The sequence below is a fragment of the Topomyia yanbarensis genome, chromosome 2 (genome assembly GCF_030247195.1).
Source record: "Topomyia yanbarensis strain Yona2022 chromosome 2, ASM3024719v1, whole genome shotgun sequence".
Taxonomy (NCBI): Eukaryota; Metazoa; Arthropoda; class Insecta; order Diptera; family Culicidae; genus Topomyia; species Topomyia yanbarensis.
In genome coordinates, this window is record NC_080671.1 from 357863504 (window position 1) to 357888010 (window position 24507).

Genomic DNA, 24507 nt, shown 5'->3' on the forward strand with positions numbered 1-24507 from the left:
TATTCAGTTTATTCGAGATTTTATTCGTGCAAGGCTAGAAACTGTTTTCATCCCACCTCTAGTTGGGTGCCTACTTCTCGTGAGTTCTGCAAACTAATCCAATAGTGATATGTGTAAGAATTGTCCCAGCTCACTGTTAGGTGGATTAAATCGGTTTTTTGGTTTGGTTTCGAAAAGGGTTACTAAAATCCGTTGTCGGCACCCCATTTTTTGTGGCAAATTCTGAATTCTCTATAAACCCATCAATATGAGTATTTTCGGAACGAGATTGACGAGTAGATGTCAGAGATTCATTTATGATACCATTTTGAAAACCTAGAGGGCGACATCCGGATTAGCGGATCCCAACCAATATGGATATTTCCGACTCGGTTTTTTTGAGTCGATGCCACAAATCGATGTCTGATGCCATTTTGAAATCCAAGATGTCGACATCCCTACTCTAAAAGCACCCAGATTGAAGGTTTTCAGATTTGTCTATAGTAAAAAACCCGTCATATCTATTATGACGGATTTTTTACTATAGCTTCGACATGTTGCATTTTTGTATGGTGACGAATATCAATTTTGGATATGGAGACATCATACTACCTTTGTAAATGAGAAATATCCACATTTTATGATTTCATATGATAACGCGCCAACGAAACGTCACCATTTTGAATTTTGAACTCTCGGTCATCTTTGTTTTTAGAATGACGGCGAACATCAAGTTTTGAGATCAATAGATCATCTCGAAACCCTACATTACCCAAGTAACCACTAAGTATGTAGTAGCATATGCAGTAAAGTAGCATTTTATTTGGATTTCATATTCCACTTGCAGCATATTAGCATTTTCATGCATAACTATTGTAAACTTGATTTCAATAAGCTATTGAAAAACTTCTAGTCATTAATCAGCATTTTGAAGGTAGAAAAGTCCTAAAAAATGTTTTCATGGCTCAGCACTTTCCATGCCTATTGGTTACTTGGGTAACATATTGACTTTTAATAAATAATCTAATTCAACTCTGTGTGGTATAAGTTGGTCACCCTGTAAATATGAATGCGATCCGCCAGTGCGTTAGTGGTGCGTACTATGCGTACCAGCTTTTCACATACACACATTGTGCTTTTGATGAGGAATGTGGTCAAAAGTAAAGTAAATTTTATTTTCTCTTGAATGTTGGTGATTTTTATTCATGTTGTGCCAATTTTATTAAATTTTGTTAGGGTGCCGAAAACCGACCACATTTTTCTAAATCGCATAAAATTATCATTTCACTAAATTGTCAGTAACATTTTTCATATTGACAGAATAATTTACATTTCTTCCCCAGTTATTAGCTAAGGCCTCAATAGTGTAAATTTATGTCTCCTGACTGTGACATATACGAGCATAAAAACTGACATAGTTTTACGTCTGATTTAAATTTTACATGTCGTTGAATTATGTGAGTCACGTTTACTCCACATTTGGCGTTTGTTTCAAATATTGAAGGATGTAATTTTATGGCACTGCGCATGGAAGGTACATCTTTCATGTAAAATTAAACAGAACACGGTTATATTTCGTCAGCTCGTCCATTACGGTTTGTTAGATTGTGGCACGTTTGGAATTAGGTCAACGATAAAATTCAGATTTTTGTTGTGTAGAACTGAAATTATTCTTGTCTCGGAAACTTATACAGAGCAAATCTGTCAACCGTACATTTGATCGATTCGTTAGTCACAATTCTTCGAGCAAACGCCCAAGAATCACAACTGCTTAAAAAGAACTCAGGGACAGTCGTACAGCCTGGAAAGTGCGTCAAAAAGACAGTTGAGTACTGTGCGCCTGTGGTTCTAAGCTCTTCTGCATAACTTTTTGAGTCGAACAAGTTCGGTATTCCACAAAGCTGTTCTTCTATAAGCACGTTTAACTCGAAACGGACAAGTCTCTTGGTATGCTGCTACTATAGGTGAGTTTGTTTTATCTACGATTTCATCAAAGTCACTTGGACATTCAACCGTTGGAAGCTACCCATGCAACTTAGTCGCGTAGAGGCCCCAGTTTGTAGAATTGGGATTATGATATTTGACGATATGTAGTAAAACATTTAAATGATCAAAGACGATGTACTTATGATCAGATAACGACGTTTTGAGATAGTTTGGTAGGAGTCACTTTGCTAACACATGCATAATACTGTCAGTGAAGATAGTCACATGTAACACTTGTTCTCTGCCATCTCGTGTAAATCTTGGATCATTTCCTACATTAAGTATGGGCAAATTTGTACTACTGAAGTATTCCATCAAGTCGGTGTCTCTCAAATTCATATCCGACCTGCCCCAAATTATGTGGTGGGTATTTGCATCATCGCCGATTTTGAAGGGAACCCCATTTCTGACACAGTATGATACAACCTTTTTGAAATTATCAGAAGGTGATAGTTCATTATGCGGTAAATATTCCGAACAATAGACGTATTTCTTGTTTATGTTATCAACAGTCATATTTACCGTGACAACACAAATATCGCGAGTTGTGAGGTCGGATGTAAGACATGCGTCAATAGCACTATTCGCAAGTATACATGCACGCGGCATTTCACGTGGATTGTTCGTGTCATTTTTGTTGAAAGAACACGGGGTTAAGTAACTTTCCAACATAGAAATTTCCTTCATGGAAATACGGTTCTTGAACCAAATCCACGGAAACTTTTCCTTCCTGCACAAGACGGAATAGATTCATAATTGCTGTACTGTGCTGTACTGAAGATTAATTTGTGCTACTATAACCATACCCGATCACAGCACTACACATTGCATCATTATCATAGTAATCCACAAGCAACAGGAGACAATGAAGTAAATAGATCTTCAACAAAAAATAAGATCTTTACGCAAAGTAACAAATCGCGTACAGAAGATCCTATTGATATACAATAAAATTCGATTTATTTACTTTTATTTATGCATTGATAATATAAAAAGATCCACGGCTCGGGTAATGCATTGAGGCGTGTCAAATAAATGAAATAGCTAATGGACGATTAACATGCGTTCACGTCGCGCTCAAACCAGTGCTGCGAAATTTCAAAATCAGTTACTTATTTCTGCTTGTATTTGCCGAAACCAAAATTCAGATTCACCACCTCCCTCATGCACTAACTTCTCAACTGACTGAAACCTCATGCAGAGTGGAATGCTTGAGTGCAGAGGAAATATAAATTCCTTCACCAACCAAAGCATTTATTTGTTTTTATGTGGACAGTTTAAAGGCAGAAGCTGGCATCTTCTACATTTTCGAGCATAAGTGAACTGCATAATCTATATCTGGTGTACTTTTGCTCAATAATCCCTCTCATAGGTAGAATGGAAACAAAATTCAGTTTGCTTCTGAAACCGAACGTGTCCGATCCTGAATGCGCTGTGTCGGGAGAACGAATGACGAGGGAAACGAACCAAACATTTCATTCATCGCGACTGGCATGACTTGACTTTGTTTTCTTTCATGCTCGCTCAGGGATGTCAATTTTTTCAGGCTCGGGCAAGGATGCAAAATGCCTACCTTTTCCACGGTTGTAATTTTTCTGCCTACATTCTCATTTCTCTCTCGATGTTGCTGTCATTCGCTAGTGCAGGACGCCCAGCGCTGTACGGCTGCCTGTGTGTAAAGCAGTAACATGACAGAAAACTACTGTCCCCAGTACAGCCACCAGACGCGAGCGGTACAGCTTCTCTTTCCTTATTTTACATTTTTTAATATTTTCAATCTTTTTAATATTTTTATTCAAAAATGACTACAATGAATGCGGCTCATTTACGCCACGGCCGGCATCAACGCTTTCGTGTGCGGGACTCTCCCTTTGACTATGCAGAGAAAAATGTACAAAGCGAGAGAACAAACTTTACTACGCCACACTTTCACCGAGCAGTCGGAGTACAGCAGCGAAACAAAAATGTATTCTACTGCTGTACAGGAAAATGTACTCGGTTTGGCTACTGTTCTGGCAAGAGCTGTAGTGATGCGTCGCTGTAGCGGGCTGTACGGCTTGTGCAAATGTAAATATATCGAAAAAAATGTAGTTTATCGGTACCGTTGGCATCCTTGGGCTCGGGCTCAAACTGATATTATTTACACCAAGCTATCCGCCAGTTTTCACATAACAATCGATTAAACGGAGAAATTTTTGGTAACAACGGTAGGTTTTGCAGCTCTCAAATCGAGAGATAATGGATGTCATTGGAGATTACCAAGCATAGCGCAGGGAAGCTACTTGGAATCGCTGATGTTTCTGATTTACGTCAATGTCGTGTTTTTAGTACTGAAAACACCTCGCCGGTTCTGCACAGACAATCTCAGCATGAAACGTTAGCTGATGGCGGTGTAGCAAGAACTGCCTTTGTGTAAATCCAGAAAAGTTTTTGGTGATCGAATTCCGATGAAAGGCTTTCTGGCAGAGCTCTTCCTCCCAGACTCCCAGAACTTTTTTACTGGAGAAGCTCTGACTGCCAGACTCTAGAACTTTTGAACTGCCGAAAATATACGGAAAAGGCAATGTCGATTGAGAGGTAACGTGGGGAAGCAGTACCCTTTCGACTGTACTGGTTTTTACTCGTGTGATATGGTCACCCTATGTAAAGAATCAAGAAATCAACTTTTGTTTATGTTTCGCGGTATTGGTTTTCTAAAACTGATCTAAACTCTTTTCAATTAGTACGCTAGATAAACGGATTGACGTCAATGGAAGTTATGTTATTTGAGTCAACAAACAAGATAAAATGAAGCCAGCTGGCCATGGAATATCATTTTATGCAAAATGTTTTCATAACATTCTTCATGATAACATGGTACAAATGCATAACAATATTCATACCTAATCAAAATGGAACGCACTATTTGTAGCTTATTTTATGTGGATATGCGATTATATTCTAATTAGCACGTTTGACAATACGTTTTACAAAATTCGAAATTTGCTTTTGACCATATTTTATCCGATTTCACATTGTGCATGCAAACTATCGCAAACACCATAATGTTGCAGACGTAAATAAATATCTATTCACCCAAATCTTTCGGACAGGAAAATCCGATTTTTGTACACTTTTGGTTGAAGCAGTATCTTGGAAAAGTTTCCTTGGTATGTCATGAAGACATCAAGGCAAATTCAGTGTTACCGTTTATTTATATACGGAGATAAACTGAAAATTTAAGTACACACGAGTTAATGAATACACATTACAATTTTCGGTAAATTTCTAAATATTATTTCAACTTCATTTTAGGTAGTAAGAATATTTCAATGAAATTCTAGAGAAATATACTGAGAATAGATTGTTTTGTTGACTCGTCAGACAAACGCAGTTTTGACTGAAGTGGTCCGTTAAATGCATGAATTTCGTTCACGGAGTCCAGTATTTGCAATGAAAATACTTTACTGTTTCAAAGTTCAAAGAATGCTATTTTCCGATTTTGGGGAGCATGTTTTTAGTGGTGAAATACTTTTTTATTAACGACTATACTGCCCATGATCGCATATCAGTCCCATAAAGATAGGAAATCCCATAGAAAACGGGACAAATATGCGATCATGGGCAGTATAGGTAGGTCAAACCTTTCTTATTTTGTTTTGACGAAATTCAATTACCAGAGGACTAGATTATAGAGAAAAGACAAAAAGAATGTACCTTGATGCGGATCCATCAGTAGTCGGGAAACTCTAAGCTTGCTCATACAGGGTGTTTGGTTCATGGTTAAGAATCTCTCGGAGGGTGATAGACTGTCATATTTGGAGAAAAAAATTGTTCTACACATACCATCAAATCTCAACCGTTACAGAGTTATTGAACTTTTAGTGTAAAAAACTTATTTGCCTTAAAATACCTCTAACTTTAAAAGTATACTTTTTATTTTAAATGTTTTAGTTCCATTCGAAAGGTGAGAAAATTTCGAATTGAGTGATGCCCTCACTTGTTTCAGCTAATGAGTTTAAGTAGCCTTTTTAAAGTAATTTATTGAAAATTAAACAATTTCAAACGATTTTTCGTTCATTTATTGAAAATCCTAATAGTTAACCTTATCATTTTAATAATTCAGATTGTTAGTCTTGATGAGCTGCTTAATTTGTTCATTGACATGATACACTTACCTTTTCTTATTTTCATGATTTTGGGTTATTCAACTTGGATATTTTTATCTCATTTTCACTAGTACCAGCTCTAATTGAAAAATTACGGCACTTATTGTACTTTTTTTCTTTTTATTTGAAAGCCAGGAAAATTTTACAGTGAAAAATGTATTAATACCTTTCAGTTAAGTGAATTTAGTATTCTTTTAAAAGTAAATTAGTTTAAAGTTAGTGCTATTATTAGCATTTTCGTTAATTTTCTTAAAATAGTAAATAATAAACATCACCATTATTATCATGGAAATAATGCATCTCAGCAAGTTCTACAGTTCTTTCTTTGACTCCATTCAATTATCTCTTTTGGTTTCGACGCAAAATCGTTTTTATCACATCGTTTCATATGCAAAAATAACGATTTCGAACCCACTACATTTGTGGTGAGCTCATGCTGTGTTAACTATTAAATAGCAGCAAAATGGAAAGAGATATCGACAAAGTGTCTAATAAAAAGTTATAGAGAACATTAAGGGGCATCAAATGAACAATAGTGACGGTAAATTTTGTTGATTAATAAATAGAATAATTAAAAAACTCTCCAAAAACACAAATTTTGAGTTATTTCGTTAGTAAAAAATCATTTAGTACACTTAACTAAAAGATATTTGTACATACACTGATAGGACATTTTCTCAGCTTTCCAATGAAATCTTGTAAATAAGGATATAAAGCATATTTTTTAGATTAGAGTCTTTAAAATACTTGCAAGTCGGGTACAGGAAAAGTATAGTAATGAAATTACAAAGAAATGAGAAGAGATAGAAATATGACGTTCAAGAACAAATTATGAATCGTCCTAAAACCCAACTTTTGGTTAATGGATATTACTATAATCATACTTCATTATTTCGAGAAAATTAGCAAAAACCGCCTCAAAAACACTAACTTTTAACTACTTTACAGCTAAAGGTAATTAAAACTAATTACTTAAAAGATATGAGAACACCATTCAATAGAAAATTTTCTCACCTTTCGAATAGAACTGAAACATTTAAAATACAAAGTATACTTTTAAAGTTAGACGTATTTTAGGACAAATAAGTTTTTTACACAAAAAGTTCAATAACTCTGTAACGGTTGAGATTTGATGGTATGTTTGAACAATTTTTTTCTCCAAATATGGCAGTCTATCACCCCCCGAGAGATTCTTAACCACGAACCAAACACCCTGTATAACCCTACTCCATGCTTTTCTAAACTTTGTTTTCCTTCACAGTCTCGCTCTTCCTTGAGTCTATGGCTGTTAATATTAAAATACTTCATGTCTTCCAGGCCTTTGCTCATTGAATGTCGTTCATGTTTTATTGAATGCTCTTCCTTCGAAAATAGAACAAAAAATAATTGGTTCTGAATATACATATAAATCTTTCCAGTGATACACAATTTTACAATCCATCAATCAACGAGGTTATAAATTTATATTGGATTCCTTCCGATTTGACGGACAAGTATATAACCTTGGTCAAATTAAAAGTTGTTGCGCAATGAACCATCTTAGAATGAATACATATTTCATCCGGTGTCTCGTAGTCAACAACTGGAATCATTAAAGAATACCGCTATAGCTCATCCCATAGTACAATCTTAAAAAGGATCCGACAACGAAACTCGAATTAGGTCACGGCAAGTATTATCGAAGTGAATCGTAAAACTTTTAAACACATTAGCAGCCATTTAGTCAACCGGATGCACATGGTTCTGTCGCGTTCGTGTACCCCGAAAAGGACCACAGACGGGATCAGACGCAGATCGGACGTGATGCTGGAAGCTGAGTTTCGTCTTAGTGGTTACGCGACGAGGGTATGAGATGTGCTAGGTTAGGCAAACGTATTTAGTAACCCTAATCAAGCAGAGGGTCCGCTTCGCTGCTCGATCGCACTCGGCGCCGGTGGTATACCTACTACAGCAATACGTGACATTGACCTGCACCGCCGGTGGAAAGCATTTGTTTGTTCTGACTTTGATTGGAGACAGATGCTCTGGGATAAGTGGGAGTTTTACTACACTACGGGTTGTGCGTTGAATTTTAATTTCTTTTTTCGTGTTCAGTTTAATGTGGTTGTGGAGTCGGTATTGTGACCTAGACACGTGCAATAGGGAGGGACGCTGCTGTAGCCGGAAAACGTTCGATCTTCCAAATTGACTGCTCCCTGAAACAGTGCACTGGATCGTTTGTAAATGCGTCAAATCTCAACATTTTTGTGCGAATATTTCAGGCGTAATAACAAGAAAATTTGACAATGGTACAGATGATTGAATATAAAGTTTCTTGTAGTAAAATTCAGTTTCTCCACTTTCAGTTTGGCACCACAATTGTATCCGATTCTCGCATCTTTCACCTTAAATTTGGTTGAAAAGTACCCGTTGACCAATTAGACTTTCACGGCATGCACGCGCAATATTCTGCAGACACGAACGCGCGCGCTTGAGGGGTGAGAATATTTAATGATTATGGGCACGTGTTCTATTACTACCACGCACGTACGCTTATTTTATTCCTCTTTAGACCTTTAGTTTGTGATTCTGTTGCCCGGTACCTACTACACGTGCGGCCATCACCGTATCGGTGGCGACGTCATACCTGGTGCGGTATCCTGTCTAATTCCATTAAAGTAAGTCCTCAGTAAATTTTGATCACGATGATGACGATGATGAGAATGATAATGAGCGTACATATTTTGCCTCAGTCAGAAAACAATTTTCCTTCTTATGTGTATGTGTTTACTGACTCTTTTTATTGGTCATAAATGTTTTGGCCACGCTTCCAACGTCGCCAACGGAATCAGATGTACGTTTTTCCTGTAGAAGACACGAATTGTATCGCTAATCACGTTTTGTATTTGTATGGTAATGGACCTATTATAATCGTAGAACCTATTGTGATCCTATTTTGCATCGCTTGGTTTCAAACCAAGCATAAGAAATAATGAGAATGTCTATTTGATGATGATGACATGATGATGATGTACTGAACCCACCATCAGTGCCAGTGGCTGCAGCTTCTTTTAACAGCAAAGCCAAATGATGCTAGCAAACAACTTGCAAGTTATCGCTGTATGAAGGGCCCAAAAGGGTTGGATCCATAAGCAGAAGTTCTTATGCGCACTCCACAGGCACATGGAATCTCCATCTAACAATAAAATCCAGATGTTTGAATAGCGGCATTCGCAATACTCGTTAAGACACTGGCTGATGGTTTGTGTGAGTAGAACGCATCAAACTTAGCGTGCCATGACAGATAAAAATATCAACAGCGACTACATGATTGCAAAGAATTAGGAAGTCAGTGTAGACATTATTATCTTCTGACAAAGGACAGGCGGTTCAAGTTGAAGTACCGTTGTAGATCGGAAAGAGAAACACACGAAACAGCAATATCCGATGAAAGAGCGAAAAGGAGTGCAGAAGAGGAAAGGAAAACCTTCGACTCGTTAGAAGTCGCCAAATGAAGAAGCCGTATTCGTCAAAGTCAATGACGCAACGACTTATGCAGCGCTGCTCAAGTAGGTCAGAGAGGACCCGGAGTTGAGGGGTTTGGGGAAAACGTGGTAAGAATCAGGCGTACTCAAAAAGCCAGGTGCTCTTCGAGTTAAAGAAGGATCCCGCGACTATCAACTCGACCTTGCAGGAGGCTATAACCAAATCAAAAAAGGCAGAAGTTAAAGCCTTAAACTCAAAAATGATGATTGTGTGCAAGAACCTTGATGAAATCAAGACGGAAGACGAGCTGAGAGGTGCACTGAAGCAGCAGTTTAGCCTGGGCGAGGTGCACATGACGATCCGGCTAAAGAAGGAATACGGAGAAACTCAGACAGCGATGATTCGTTTACCGGTAACCGCTGCCGATAAGGCCCTGGAGGTAGGAAAAGTTACGATTGGTTGATCGAGATGCCCATCGAGAGCCGCCCCACGAATGAATAAATAAGTGAAGAAATACTTCAAGTGTTTGGGTTTTGGATGTTTGGCAGGGCCTTGCAAAGGCCCGGATAAACCCGAGAGCCCGAAGTGCTTTCTTTGCACTCCAGCGGATGAAAACTACAATCAGACGATTGCTTTTAAATGCCCTGCCTACAAGAGGGCGACTACAGAACAACGGTAATGGAGATAACTCAGATATGGGGCGGGCATAGCATAGTTGGTAAATCGAATTCTTTGAATGCAGCTCACATGGGTTCGATTCCCAGTTTCGCACATAGGGTTAGAGATTTTTCTAAAGGGACATTTCTAACCCAAATAAGAGCTGAATGACCTTAAGATTAAATCACCGTGATAAAAAAATTACCCAGATATATTTGAATCTCTGTGACACTGCACAGTAACTGTTGTGGCAGTCTATGACAGAAATAATGTGTGATGTCGCTTTGATTGCAGAGCCGTATCAAGTCCCTCCTGATTACGGTAACTGGGTGGCGGAGATATCGAGAACGACCGTGATACAAGTTATGGGTAGATTCCCCATTCAAAAAGTGATAGAACGCTCATAAGAGAGCTTCGTGATCGCCAAAATCAACGGTGTCTTCGCGTGCAGCTGTTATGTTACGTCCTCCAAGGATGACTATGGATCTGTTCAGCTTAAGGTTCAAGTTACCTTTTTTAAGCATGTGTTAGAATTGAACGCTTGGTAGTGTGGGTAGGAAAATTTGTGTTCAGCTTTGCCACCGGATTATCCATTTAAACCTTTTTAAAACTCTAAAAGAAGAATATCAGTCGATTTATTAGATCATCACGATTCAATTCATGCAAAATACCTGCTGGAAAAACCATCGGCTTAGCTGAATGGTGCTTTTGAAAAAGTGGCTGTGGTTTTTTCATTGCGCAGTTGTGGTGCGTACCCCAGCTCGGTGTGGTAGTGTGATAAAAAATCACAGCCACTTTTTCAAAAGCATCATCCAGCTAAGACGATGGTTTTTCCAGCAGGTATTTTGCATGAATTGAATCGTGATGATCTAATAAATCGACTGATATTCTTCTTTTAGAGTTTTGAAAAGGTTTAAATGGATAATCTGGTGGCAAAGCTGAACACAATTTTTCTTACGCATACTACCAAGCCTTGAGGTAACTTGAGCCTTAATGCTGGAGCAGTTAACCGGACAGTTCATCGGTCGGAAACCGGTAGTCATTGGTGGGGACTTCAACGGCTGGGCTGTGGAGTAGGGCAGCATAGTAATCATCACAAGAGGGTGTATCCTGCAGGAAGCTCTAGCGAAGTTGGACTTACGACTGTGCAATGAGGGTTCTGTTAGCACATTTCGGAGAGACGGGAGGGATTCTATCATCGACGTAACATTCTCCAGTCCTGCATTGACGGCGAACACGTAGTGGAGAGTGTGCGAAAGGTATACGCATAGCGGCCACCAGGCGATTCGCTACTGTATCGGTTAACGGAACCCTGCTGCAGCACGGAGATGGACGACAAGCGAGCGAAAGTGGAAGACCTTCAAGACCTGGATAGCCTTCAACAAAGACGTCTTCCTAGAGGCACTTCGGTCGAATGGCGGGACCGAGAATGTGGATGCGGTTGACCTTACAAAAATGGATTGTGACGGTTTATGACGCCACAGTGCCGCGGAAATTGGAACGATGCTTAATACGCTACGCGCTGTTTGTTATATAGCCAAAAGGCTGGCTCAGCGAGAGCAATATCGGAGCCAGATAGAGAAGAACGCAAGGTAGTATTTCGGGAAGCTAGGGCGTCTTTAAAACGGCAGATCAGGCTTAGCAAGTCAGATTAGAGGTGTGCCAAAAAATAGACACCAATCCCTGGGACGACGCGTACCGAGTCGTGATGGCAAAAATGAACGGCTCGACGAAGCCAGCCGAAATGTGCCCAGGTAAGCTGAAGATAATCGTCGAGGGTCTCTTACCGAAGTACGATCCAACTATCTGACGACTGACACCGCATGGCGAAGAAACAGTAGCAAACATGGACGATCGGCAAGTGACTAACGATGAGCTCGCAGAAGCATCGAAGCGTCTGGAATCGAGGAAGCCCCAGTCCTGATGGACTACCAAACGTGATGTTGAAAGCTGCGATCTTGGCATATCCGGACATGTTCAGGATGGTACTGTGGAAGTGTTTGAATGAAGGCAACTTATCCGAAATATGGAAGGTACAGAAGCTGGTGTTGCTGCCGAAGCCAGGGAAGTCACCGGACGATCCGGCCTCTATAGGCCCATATGTCTGCTGGATACACTCGGAAAACCCCTGAGAAGAATCATCCGAGGGTGAGGAGCATCAACAGTGGATGCGATTCGGACAGTGCTCGAGAGTGCTGACAAGGCATCTAAACAGAAGTGAAGAGGAGATCGATACTACGCTGTGGTCACGATAGATGTAAAGAATGCATTTAACAGCGGCAGCTGAGAAGCCATTGCTGCAGCGCTGCACAGAATGAGGATCCCCGAATATCTACATGTATGTCAGATCCTGAAGAGATATTTCCAGAGCAGAGTGCGGCTGTACGAGAAGAGCAAAGGGCAGAAGTCAATGCGAGTCACAGCGGGCGTTCTTCAGGGCTCTATGCTCTGTTCAACTCTATGGAACGGGATGTTCGTAACACTGCGGTTGCCTGAGAAAATAAAAATCGTATGTTTCGCGGACGACCTATCACTAACGGTGATGGAAGGGACACTTGAAGAAGTGGGGGTGTCGGTGACGGAGACAATAGGTGAGGTCGAGAGCTGAATGAAAAGGATCAAGCTGCAAATAGCTTACCAAAAGACGGAAGTGTTGTTGGCCAGCAACTGAAGAGCGGTTCAGTGTATGCAGATCGACGTCGGAGGGCACGTGATTTCATCAAAGCGTGGACTGAAGGAATTGGGAGTGATGATCGACGACCGGTTGAGCTTCAACAACCACGTCGAATACGCCTGCAAAAAGTCGGCGAAGGCAACGAACGCCATAGCGAGAATCATGTGGTCCGAGAAGCAGCATGAAACATATGATATGTACTGTTTCGTCAATAATACTCCGATATGGGATTCCTGCCTGGGGTGCTGCGCTGCAAATCAAGCAAAACCGCAAAAAGCTGAACGGGACAGTCCGGCTGATGGCCGTACGAGTCGCGAGTGCGTACAGAACAATATCGTCGGAGGCAGTATGTATTATCGCCGAGATGATCCCCATCTGCGTCACTCTGGCTGAGGACGTAGAACGTTACCAGCGGAGAAATTCTTGTAATGCAAGGAGACCGGTTCGAGCGGACTCGTTAGCTAAGTGGCAACAGAAGTGGAACAACGCGGAGAAAGAAAAGTGGAACCACCGACTCATCCCAAATGTGTCGGTTTGGATACATTGGAAGTATGGAGAGGTGGACTTCCATTTGACGCAGTTTTTGTTCGGGCACGGATGCTTCCGGAAGTACTTGCATCGGTTTGGAACTGCGTCGTCTTCCCTTTACCCGGAGTGTGTGGTCCTGCAAGAGACATCGTGGTCTTTAAATGCTCTAGGTTCGAAGAAGTTTGTGGGGGTATGTCTGGTGTGACAGTGGACAATATCGTCGAAGAGATGTACCACGACGAGCATATCTGGGACGCTGTCAACAGAGTGGTTACGAGTATACTCTCCGAGCTGTAGAGGAAGTGGCGAAGGGACCAACAAAGTAGCGCCATTAGCTAGAAAGACGCCATGATCGGGATTCGAGAGAAATTCCACCGCCGGAGAACTCCTCGACTGTGTAGACTAGGTTCACCGCCGGAGACCAGTTGAGTAGTACGCGACGTAGCACCGAGTTTGGGTCGCCAGTGAACCGGACGTCAGGCTTAACCGGAATCGCCGGACCGACCTCGAGACTCTACCGGGTAGCTCGTGAGTTGGGTAGATCCGCCGCTGGGGATTATACCGAGTAGATCGAGTCGAATAGCTAGCAGTGGGTTGTTAAGGCGCGAGTGAACCGGAAGTTACGCTCCACCCGGGATCGCTCGATGAACCTTAGCCCCTGTTGGCTGACCCATTGAGTAGACTTGGTCCACTGCCGGGAACTAGATCAAGTAGATCGGGACGAAGCGGGGAACTAAATAGCGCACGAAAATAAGCTTCGGAATCGGGATAAATCCACCGCCGATAGATTCACAATAGGGTGGATTCTAATTGGTTGAGAGCTAATTGGGTCACTAAACATAAATCGGTACCGAGAGATATTCCGCCGCTAGGGAACTCTCAGTCGAAGTAGGGTAGTTTTATTGCCGGAGACTATACGAATAGATCGCGAAAAGGCTGGGGCTGAATGTCTTACAGAAACAGGAGCTAAATGGCTCATGAAATCAGCAGTTAAACGGATCACTGAGACAAGAGCTAAATGCCGACGTAATAGATGGAGGCAAAAGGCAAAAGAATAGCTAAATGGTTCGAAGGTCGAACAATTTCATGAATCAAGTGAAGCTCCGATATTGCTGCGGAAAACTTGTGAGCAAAAGAACAAGGTTCGTTGAAAGCACAACGACCGTTTCGCGTTCGAAAATGGAGCTTTATTTTGACAAAAAAGTCGTCTTGCGGCAAAGTTTTCTGTATGTATATGTGAATGTAGTAGCAAGCCACGAACAGTTCAAAGTAATACCAGTGGATACGGATAGACTTACAATAGACTGAATTTGTTTAACAGGTAACTTTCATATTATTGCTGTTACTGAAGGGCCAAAAGAGTGTTGGGCGGACCCGTAAATAGAAGCGTTTACGCGCATTCCACGGAAAATAGAGAATTCTCTTCCAGTAATAACATCCAGTGACATAATAAAGTACCAGCCTGATAGTTTGTTTATTAGAAAGGCGCATCTCACTCATTTCAAACCTTCAGGTGAAAACGGAAGGTTTCCTCCAAGTGATTCAGGTTGGAAATGCACTTCATCATCCAGACATCCAATCGTAAGGTACCGTGATGTTTCTCATTCCGTCTTATATTTGTTATATATGTATATATGTTAATAATTATGTGCACGTTATGAATAGATTGATTGCGTTGCGTTGCGTTGCGTTGCGTTGTGACGATGATTTTGGCGGATTGCACACTGACTTCATCATGTTTGACTGCTGATTATCTAATAAGAGTTGCTTAGGAAGTGGTAAGTAGGAATTCATACCAATCCGACCCATATTAAAACCTCAACAGCATGATAGCCATCATTGCCGGCCGCCCCCATCTCCATCGTTCACGGGGAAGGATAAAGGATAAGGTAGACAGGAAGTGTTGATGCTCCACCTACTTAACGGAAGGACGACGATTCATCAGACTCTTCCATAGGTGTCGCGGAGTTGGTGGTTTGGAAGGGTATCAGGTCTAGGATTCGCTCCAAGCAAACGATGCGACCTGTAAAGCATATTTTATTAGGTAGTTGTTTAGTTAGTCTTCGAGTGCACGATCACTCGAAAAAGAGATGATCTTGTTTAGTTTTTGGTTATTTTTAAACTCTGGGCAGCCGGCTACCGAGAGTATACTATGTTCCCTAAACAAAAACAATTTGAACTCCACACAGCCGATCGTGGGAGTATTGCCTGGAAAAGCTAATCTTATCTGCGTAATGGGCCGGATCACTATTTATTGCAACAGTATTTGGACAGAACTCGCTACTTCTTCTCTACGATATATTTATTGGCTTGAAAACTACCAAGTGACAGCATATTATACTGCCAAAAATAGCGCGAGATATTATAAATCAAGGAAAGTATTTCTTATTTTCCATATCGGATTGTTTGTGGAATACAAGTATACGAGCGATAATACCGAACACTGAAGGGAAATATAAAGGATTGTTAATCTGATGCACGGGCTTGTTAGCAATAACGGAGCTTTAAATTAGGTTCATAAAAACAGACGCGGCGAATTTTCAATACGTATTGAGCCGTGTTCATAGATACTAGTCAGATTAGTCGTATTGGGGCTAATTTCCGATCAACTATTCATTTTTACGGCAATGTTTTCTCGACTAGATCCGTTCGCACCCTCTCATTCTGTTCGCACCCTCTCATTCTGCGGTCTAAGGACCAAATGTCATCAATAGACTTAGAATCGCGTGGAGGCATGAGATAGGAAACTTGTAAGAATTTTGCTATCCCACCGTTTGACTACCAGAATGGATGGGAGAACAGTAATACTAGCAAATACCGACTACCATAGGAGCGGTGCAAATTTGAACGAGTGACGTAGAGTACTGCACTGAAAAAAGGACCAGGAGTGCGATTTTACGAAGTTTTAGCTTCCGATGGCCCTACATTTTCTGACAAAGTGAAGTTCTTGAATGTTTAGATTTTTATTACTGTTTAGAAAAGCAAAAGTATCATAAAGCTAGTGTCAGGCCTTCATGAGACCTCAAGAAGTCACTTTTGGAGGTATTCGTAAATGTAGATTTGTCGGTAGACGGTTCCAAATATAATAGAAAAATACCTAATTTAACACAACTACAGATCACTTGCAACATGAAAAACTTTTTGTGAAATTCGACAGCTCCATCTTAGGCCAATTCAATAAATTTCCTGCATGAAAGTTTCCATTTTTTAAAAACGGTTTTTAAGCCAAAGCTTTGGAAGTTAAACCTTGGCGTGGAAGTGCCGGTATATTAATATATTCTGTTACTTAGTGTAGAATTAGATTTCGTCATTTACGGCTAATATACAACCGCCAGAAGAAACTTAAAACGTTGGTACACAATCAAGAAAGGCGAATCAGAAAAGGTATATGTCAGTGATTCACTAAATACAGACTGGAAAGAGGGTAATATGGAAAACCTTAAGGTCCGCCCAGATTAAGTCTTCGGTACGGAACAAAACCTCGGCCTAGGAACTCCTAGCATGTTGTTAGTCGCCTCTTACGACATGGGAGCAGTTCCCAGAGGTTCTATTCTTGGTTGAAATAGTGCAAAAAGATTTCAGCCCGCCGGACACCACACGGCTTCACGTTATGAATAGATTGATTAAAATGAAAAAGTGATTGCAATAATTATATTGTACATATATTTGGGATGCAATGTAATCACGGTTATCATGAATTTCAATGTCGTCTTGCGGGAAAGTTTTCTAACCACGAGCTCTCGGTGTAAGAATTAAGCTTATTTTCCACCACACAACACGCTATATAGTTAACGAACAGTATCTGCGAAATTATTTTTATTGAAGTACATACCATCTTTGTTACGCCAAAATGATTGGTAAATGTAACCCGATTGAAATGGATAATTCAGGGTATACATTCCTGGAAGTCGTCAATCACTGACTGACTGTGTCGCAACATGATTCAGGATGACATTTTTTTTTCGTTCGGAACAGTTGATTGAAGCGAAATTATTCCTTAATTGTAGATTCTCTGATTGCTTCAACTGATATCTAGAGCATTATTGTTTTTCTGAACATAAAATATTTAATGGAATCTACTTCAATTTCGATAATTCTGAATGAAATACCCTACTAAATAATAATTATTGCCACGCTCCTGTTCCTATGTGACTGCAAACATGTGGCGCCACACATGAATCATCATTAGAACTTACATGCCTACGCTTAGAATTTCTTAGCTCAATCACTTTTCCACCCATGCGAATTACATCGGAAACCGTGAAATTGGACACGCAATAAAAAAGTAATCGGCATGCGAGTTCCGGAAGGTTTCACAATTACATGACTGGAAAGAAATATTAAGCACCTTCTGTGGAATCGTTCACAGATTTATACAGGTTGAAGTAGCAAACCACAGCACCTGCGGTATGAAGAAATGTGAAACGGGATAATTGGATTCAAAATACTTTACCTATTTTCGATATTTTATTCACCCAGCAGATGTATCATTTTGTTTTATTATTTGGGGTAGGGCAATAAAGAGCTAACGTAAGGCAATATGGATGCGGTCGAATATATTGCATGAGGTATTGGAAAGGCTTGTGTCTTGTTTCCAGCTAGAATATAAAAACCCGACAGGTTATTCGTGCGTAGAATATCGAAAACTTTTATTGCTCATATTATCCCGTCCTATGTTGGGTGGTGGTGGCCCTAACAACATATTACTTCGTTCACTTGCACAATGCTTCCCCTATGGACGCCTTTGAATCCAGTTCGTTTCAGGATCTTCTTCCGCTCGGAAAACATCGATGATGATGAAGTAGGTATAAACCTATGTACATTTTATAAAAATGTCCCACAGCCCATCGATTTCAAAGCACAAATTATGTGCTGAAACGATTGCACTTGAAACATACCTCCATTAGCAAAATTAGATCCCCGTTCCCCAACGATAGTGAATATCGATTGGACATTGTATCAGTAGTTTGCTTATTGCGCTGCTTCGAAGAGGGCATCAAACCTTCGACCCATTGCCCCAAGTCAGATTCGTATGATTAATTTCCAATAACCAAGTCAAAATATTGACAATCACCTGAAATGTTTGTTTGTACGTTCTTTTTTGTCACTCGTCATTACAGAAACAATGCCAAATAGCAGTGCTTCCACTGGGCACCGGAAACGATCTTGCCCGGGTACTGGGCTGGGGTAGCTCCTGCGACGATGACGCACATTTGCCGCAACTGCTGGAGCGGTATGAGAGCTCTAGCACCAAGATGCTAGACAGGTGAGTTGCTATTTCTTTTATTTGTTGTTTCTTTCACTCTCTCTCTCAATCTTTCGGGATTGGATGCTGGTCTTTAGTACGATATTGTATTGCCATACGTAGATGATAAATGGGAAAGCTATTTCAGATTGTTGCTGCAAAATAGATGAGTTGTCGTTGGGAATGGTTCTTTTCCGTGTATTTAGTAAGCCCGCTTTCCCGCTTATGCATTAGCAGAAGAGTGGTAACGTGATTACGAAAATTATGAAAGATAAATTATGAATGAATAGGTTTTATTATTGGACGTGTGTCGCAGTAACAAGAAACATTATTTGGGAAGACGTAATCTGCATGCAGGTTATAGCGAGAAGAAAAATCAAACGGTGCACTGTGTTTCCAAATAGGCAAAAACCTTTTTTAATCCTCTGTGCCTTTCCCATTTCACCAAACTATGATTCCTTAGCTGGTTATGTTCAATAAAATTCGTGGAAATATCTATTACATTCTTAGAACACCTTGTACCTGTATACAATGGTGAGCCACGAGCTTGATAAGCTAACTGTCGACGCTGAAACACTTGAAACAAAAAAATATCATACTTAATTAGCCTAATAAGCAATACCGTCAAACGGGGTAACTCGCAACAGCGGATTAACTTCGACATGTTTCTGTTCAGATGAACAGACAACGCTAATGATAATGTTTCCTCGGAAAATACAGGAATTGCTTTTGAAGCTTTATCTCACGAAGAGCCTCGATAGAGTTGAAGCTGTCCGCAATGATGAAATAGTGATCTGTGGGCAGAGTCTCGATGATGCCAACACTGAAGCGGGGTCATTGAGCTTGAATGAAGCGGTGAAGATTGAAGATACCGAAGCCAGTGGACCAATCGAGGTTTGACCCGGGCAGATAATCCTCAAACAATAGCACACAAAGACGCTCCATAACAAATGACTACTACGTATAATTGTTTACGGCAAGCGGTTAAGCCGGAAAGTCTTATATGCAATGGACTTCTCCACGTACAACTCTGAGCACCCTTTATTCCACTACGAGGTGTGAGATCGTCTATGGGTGTTCCCACCAGGTACTGGTTTAGTCTGAACTTGATTCGCACTGTCGAGAATCAATCCAGCCAAAAATCTATATTCTTTCTCTGGAGGAAGTTCTAGAATGAATTCGATTTTATCGGATATCGCGGTCGCGTATCTCTCCCAATCAATGTTCCGTATGAGGTCATATGAGACATTGTTTGTTTCTGATAGTCTTGAATCGATAGCAGTTGAAATCACGATAGGCAAATTATCGCTACTGTGTGGATTAGGGATCACCTTCGATATATGCAATCTACTGTCAAGCATAGTGATAAATCCAACACGCTTACACGTCCCGGTGGTGTAGAAATTCGCGTCATTTCATCTGTGTTTGAGATGGTCAACTTGAAATCTATTATCATCGTGAAGACAACCCCATACCGTACCGTGCGAGTTAAAGTCTCTTAGAACTTGCCGCTGTGCGGGTAAGAATTCCGTGATATTACAAAGCTATCGGTGCCCTACCGAGACTCCAGGAGAAATGTTGATGGAAGCGTTGCAAAGGTCTTTGCCTTTGATTTGAGTTTATATCGGAAGTTAACCAAGTTTCACATAATGCGAAAGCATCACATTTTAAAATGTTTAGAAAAAATTTGAAGAAATCGATTTTCGGAAGGATACTTTTGCAATTCCACTGCAGGACAGTGATCGAATCAGTGACTTCGTTTGATGACTTAGCCATCGAAGGATACTATCGCTGCAAGGAGGGGCCATTTAGTAGCCATCTACTTTAAAAATGTTTGCACGATAGGGAGAAAATGTGTCAGAAGGCTATAAGAGGATCAGTAACGTTGAAAGCTGTGAAAATTTAGTCCACGATGTTAGAAAATTTTATTAGTCCATTACTGGACTGAGTGTCTGTTTGAGGTTTCAGCTGTCCTGAAAGTGGTGGGTACTCCTTGTTAGAATTCTAGTTACTAAATCCTGAAGCAACTTGCTTTGGGTTTAGGACAGCACTTCAGTTTAGTTTTATTAAATGTTGTTGGTGCACTGTGAGAGGAAGACATTTTGGGGCTCTTACGAGGTAAATTAGGGGAGGCAAGATTTCTCATCTTCCTGAACTCCCAAGGACCAGAGGAATCTTATGGGTGCTGCTTTATACGTGGAGCAATGCGGGTGTTAGGGAGATCAGGGACTTCCATATTAATATCAGGTGGTATTTCGCCCTCGGCCATTCAAGCACAGACTAACAGACATAACACTAGGAGGGAATTTCCGTAAAAAATATCTATCCATCAATTTTCCCAGAACACTAGCTCTACCTTTTATGGACTCATTTGGTGGTGGGTTACCCCTCAGACTTGGGAACAATTTTTCACTAGTGGTCTATCCCCCATATGCTTGTTCATATATCAGTGGCGCCATAATTTCAAAAGCGGCCACAGTCCCAACTACAAATGGTCGGTGTTAAGTCAGACCGGACTAAGTCGCAAAACATCAAAAAATGAGATAATTATGGCAATGGATACAGAATTTCGTCAGCTACATTCGACTCTTGCCAGATTTGAAATATGTAACAATAAACAAGAATTACGGCAAAAATTAATTTCCAATCGTAATGTAAAGGATGCTGCGATTCAAACTTTAAACTCGTTTTTCTCGAAATCAATATTTTGTCACTTAGTCCGGTCTGACTTAACACCGACCAAATATATTTAAAATGACCGTTAACGTGGGCGGGGAAATATTTTCGAGTGTTATGTCTGTTAGTCTGTGATTTAAGCACGAAAACAGAGCGTTGTATAAACGGGAATGTATTTTATTTTTAGATTACGCTACAGAGAAATAAGAAAGTAAGAAAGCAAACGAAGGGAATGAAAAACCAAACAAAACCAATCTGTAGTAACGTTGATTCTTCTGCTTTAGCGAAATCAATGTACTGGATTTGCTACTGACACCATCAGAACGGCGCACAGTGGGGCAGAATGCTACTTTCAAGTTCTATCTTATGACAGAGGCGTTCTATCTCAAAACTTTCTTCGACAAAGTTTCTTTTTTATATTTTTTGCATATGTGCACTTATACCCTATTACCTATGCAGATGGCACTAAAAAAAATACGCGAGAAAATTATTTTTATTTTTTTGATGCAAAAATCTCTGGAAGATTTTTTTCTGGAAAGTATTTGAAAATCTATCTATCTATATTCTGTGTATGTTTGTATGTATATGATTTATGGACTCCCACACGGCTTAACTGATTGCCGTAAAAATTTATACTTAGTGGGCATTTGTTATGGAGCGTGTTTGTGAGCTATTGATTGGGGATTATCTGCCCGATAGATGGCGCTTCTGAACAAATTGTGTTTTCCTCCTATTTCATTGAAAGTGGCAGCAACGCGCGATGGGTATTAGCTAGTATATAATAATGGAAAGAGTTTCAAAGAGTGATAAATGTTATCATGACATTTAAAGGGTGTTTTCATCATAAATATAAAAAAATATGTTCCAAAAAATTTGTAGTAGCCCACGCGGTGGCAGTTGGCGGCAGCTGAAGTTTTGTTTGTGACTAGTAGAGACATTTAACTTTATAACTACAAAGAGAAAAAAATGGAGAAAGGCGGGGCTTTTTATTTACAGATCTGAAGGTTTGGCGAAATTGATGTATTTATACGATGAATAGCCAGTATTCGAATTCCGCAATCATTTGTGTGTGGCTAGTTGAAACCCTAATCTTGGTAGTTTAAGGTTATGTGAAATAAAATATAAGATAAATAACAATAATAAGTACAAGTTCATATATTCTAAACCGAGTTGCTGATTTATCAGCATTAGAAGGAAGTAAAACTCATCCTATAAGACAATTTTTGTGAGCTGTGGCCTGGTTGTTGAATTGGTGCTTACGATGCATAATATTAGAGTTGAATTACCAGTCCAAGTGCTGTCACTACATACTTTTTGCACAAGTGAGTAAACTCACGAAAGGAAACCCAAATAAGCTCAGCATTGTGATATCCTACCTAAAGTAAGCAAAAAATATTACTGACTAGTATTTTATAAATGGATACCGTACATACATTCCCACCTACAAAGTAGAGATGAACGGCGTGACCACCAACTAATTTTAAATGCTATATAAAACGCTTTTGGCAAAACATACGGCTGCATTATTGCACTGCCATTAAAATTCTTTTCACTGCTAATGTATGCAAAATGTTGTTTACTAATTCAAATAGATTTTTGAATGATTAAAGGCAGTCACGTATACAAAATGCTAAAGAACTCTTTTGTAGAAAAACTGAAAGGAGGTACGCCATTCACCACGGCAAATGGTGATATGGTATCATAGCTCATAAAGAGTGTGACTTTGACATCCTCCTGTCACTGCACCTAAAAACTATAGGCAGATGAGATTCCTTGAAAAGGATCATCTCATCTTTAGGAGTCACCAAATATAATAACTCGAGGAAACGCTAATACAAAACTTAAGAAAGCCGCCTCTGATCATTGCAATTCTAGATCAAACGAGAAGTTTCTAGCGCTTCTAGGAACACCAATAATCTCAAGTAGCTCAACATTTTAACCAGGAATTCACCTTAGCACAGCACTAGGTGGACTTAGGTTGGGCACTGGCCATTTTGCGTTATACCGAAGCTTTTTCCGACACCGAGAAGACTGAGATTCTTACGGTATGACATGTTATTGCCTTTTCGATTTTTTTTATTTCGATTATAGAAGTTTAAGCTTTAGGGTCATTCGCTTGTTTTTCGGGTTAAAAGTAAGCTCTGTAGATTTTTTTTAACCCTACATGCGGGATTGAGAATCAAACCCAGGTGCGCTGCGTACAAGGCAATCTATAATAGGCAACAACGATAATAACCAATTTAGCTCACTCCACGATCTTTGCTGTAGCTGATTTGTCCCATTTATTTTTTTATGAAAATGAGAAAACGAGCGATAAAATTTGTAAAAATTTTCGTTATTTTTCCACTTTGTAGTCTTTGTATTAAAAATGTTCGTGTCGCACAACTCATACGAGTGCTTTATTTTTATATACACTTTAATGTTAATTACTTTTTAACAACACCATTTATCGTGAATAAATCTGGATGGGATTGACAGCGCCGTAGAGTGGTTTTTTAGCCTTTTGTGAAATCTCAGTTTTGCGCCCATTGGTTTCCGTTTTCAGTTCTACTTGCGAACGATAATTTAGTGTGTACCTGGTAGTGGCACGCTGATTTTGATTTTTTTATGATTTATTCCAATTATTTTATTTTTTCAATGTTTCGGAACTGCAGGCTTCTGAATAAATACAACAGCTCTATTTATCTTTTCGGGATTCCCAAGGGACTTGTCGCCAATTATTATTTAAATATTATTTTTTATTTCTGTATGGACCTTGAAGAACAGATTTTATTCAAGTTTTTTTAAACAGTTTCTGTAACATTTACAGAACCTTCAACATACTGAAAACATTTTTATAGTCATTTTTGAGGGAAATTCGCATTAAATAAATACCAATATTTTTTTTCTCCTAGTAAGATTTGTGTTTGAAAATATAGTTCAATACAAAAATTTTTGTGAAAGAGTATTGTAAAAATTCGGACAGGGGACTGATATACACCCAATTCAAAACCCGTGTTATTTCGAGAAATCGTGTATAAAATCCATGCAATTTCGAAAAACCGTTTTAAAAAACCTGTGCTATTTCGAGAAACCGTACAAAAAATCCGATTTTTTTTTTATTAATAGGCATTTTGTTATGGCATTTAATAATAAATAGTGTTGAACAT

At 39.8% G+C, this 24507-nt stretch overlaps 1 protein-coding gene across 3 annotated transcripts in view; it reads left to right on the forward strand.

Moving 5' to 3' along the window:
* The window catches only part of LOC131684311 (diacylglycerol kinase eta), a 455577-nt gene that overhangs the window by 395958 nt on the left and 35112 nt on the right, over nt 1–24507 (forward strand). For all 3 annotated transcript variants that reach the window (XM_058967061.1, XM_058967064.1, XM_058967062.1), the window contains one exon: nt 18558–18703. In XM_058967061.1, coding sequence (XP_058823044.1) covers nt 18558–18703 — 146 coding nt within the window. The remainder of the gene's footprint in view (nt 1–18557; nt 18704–24507) is intronic.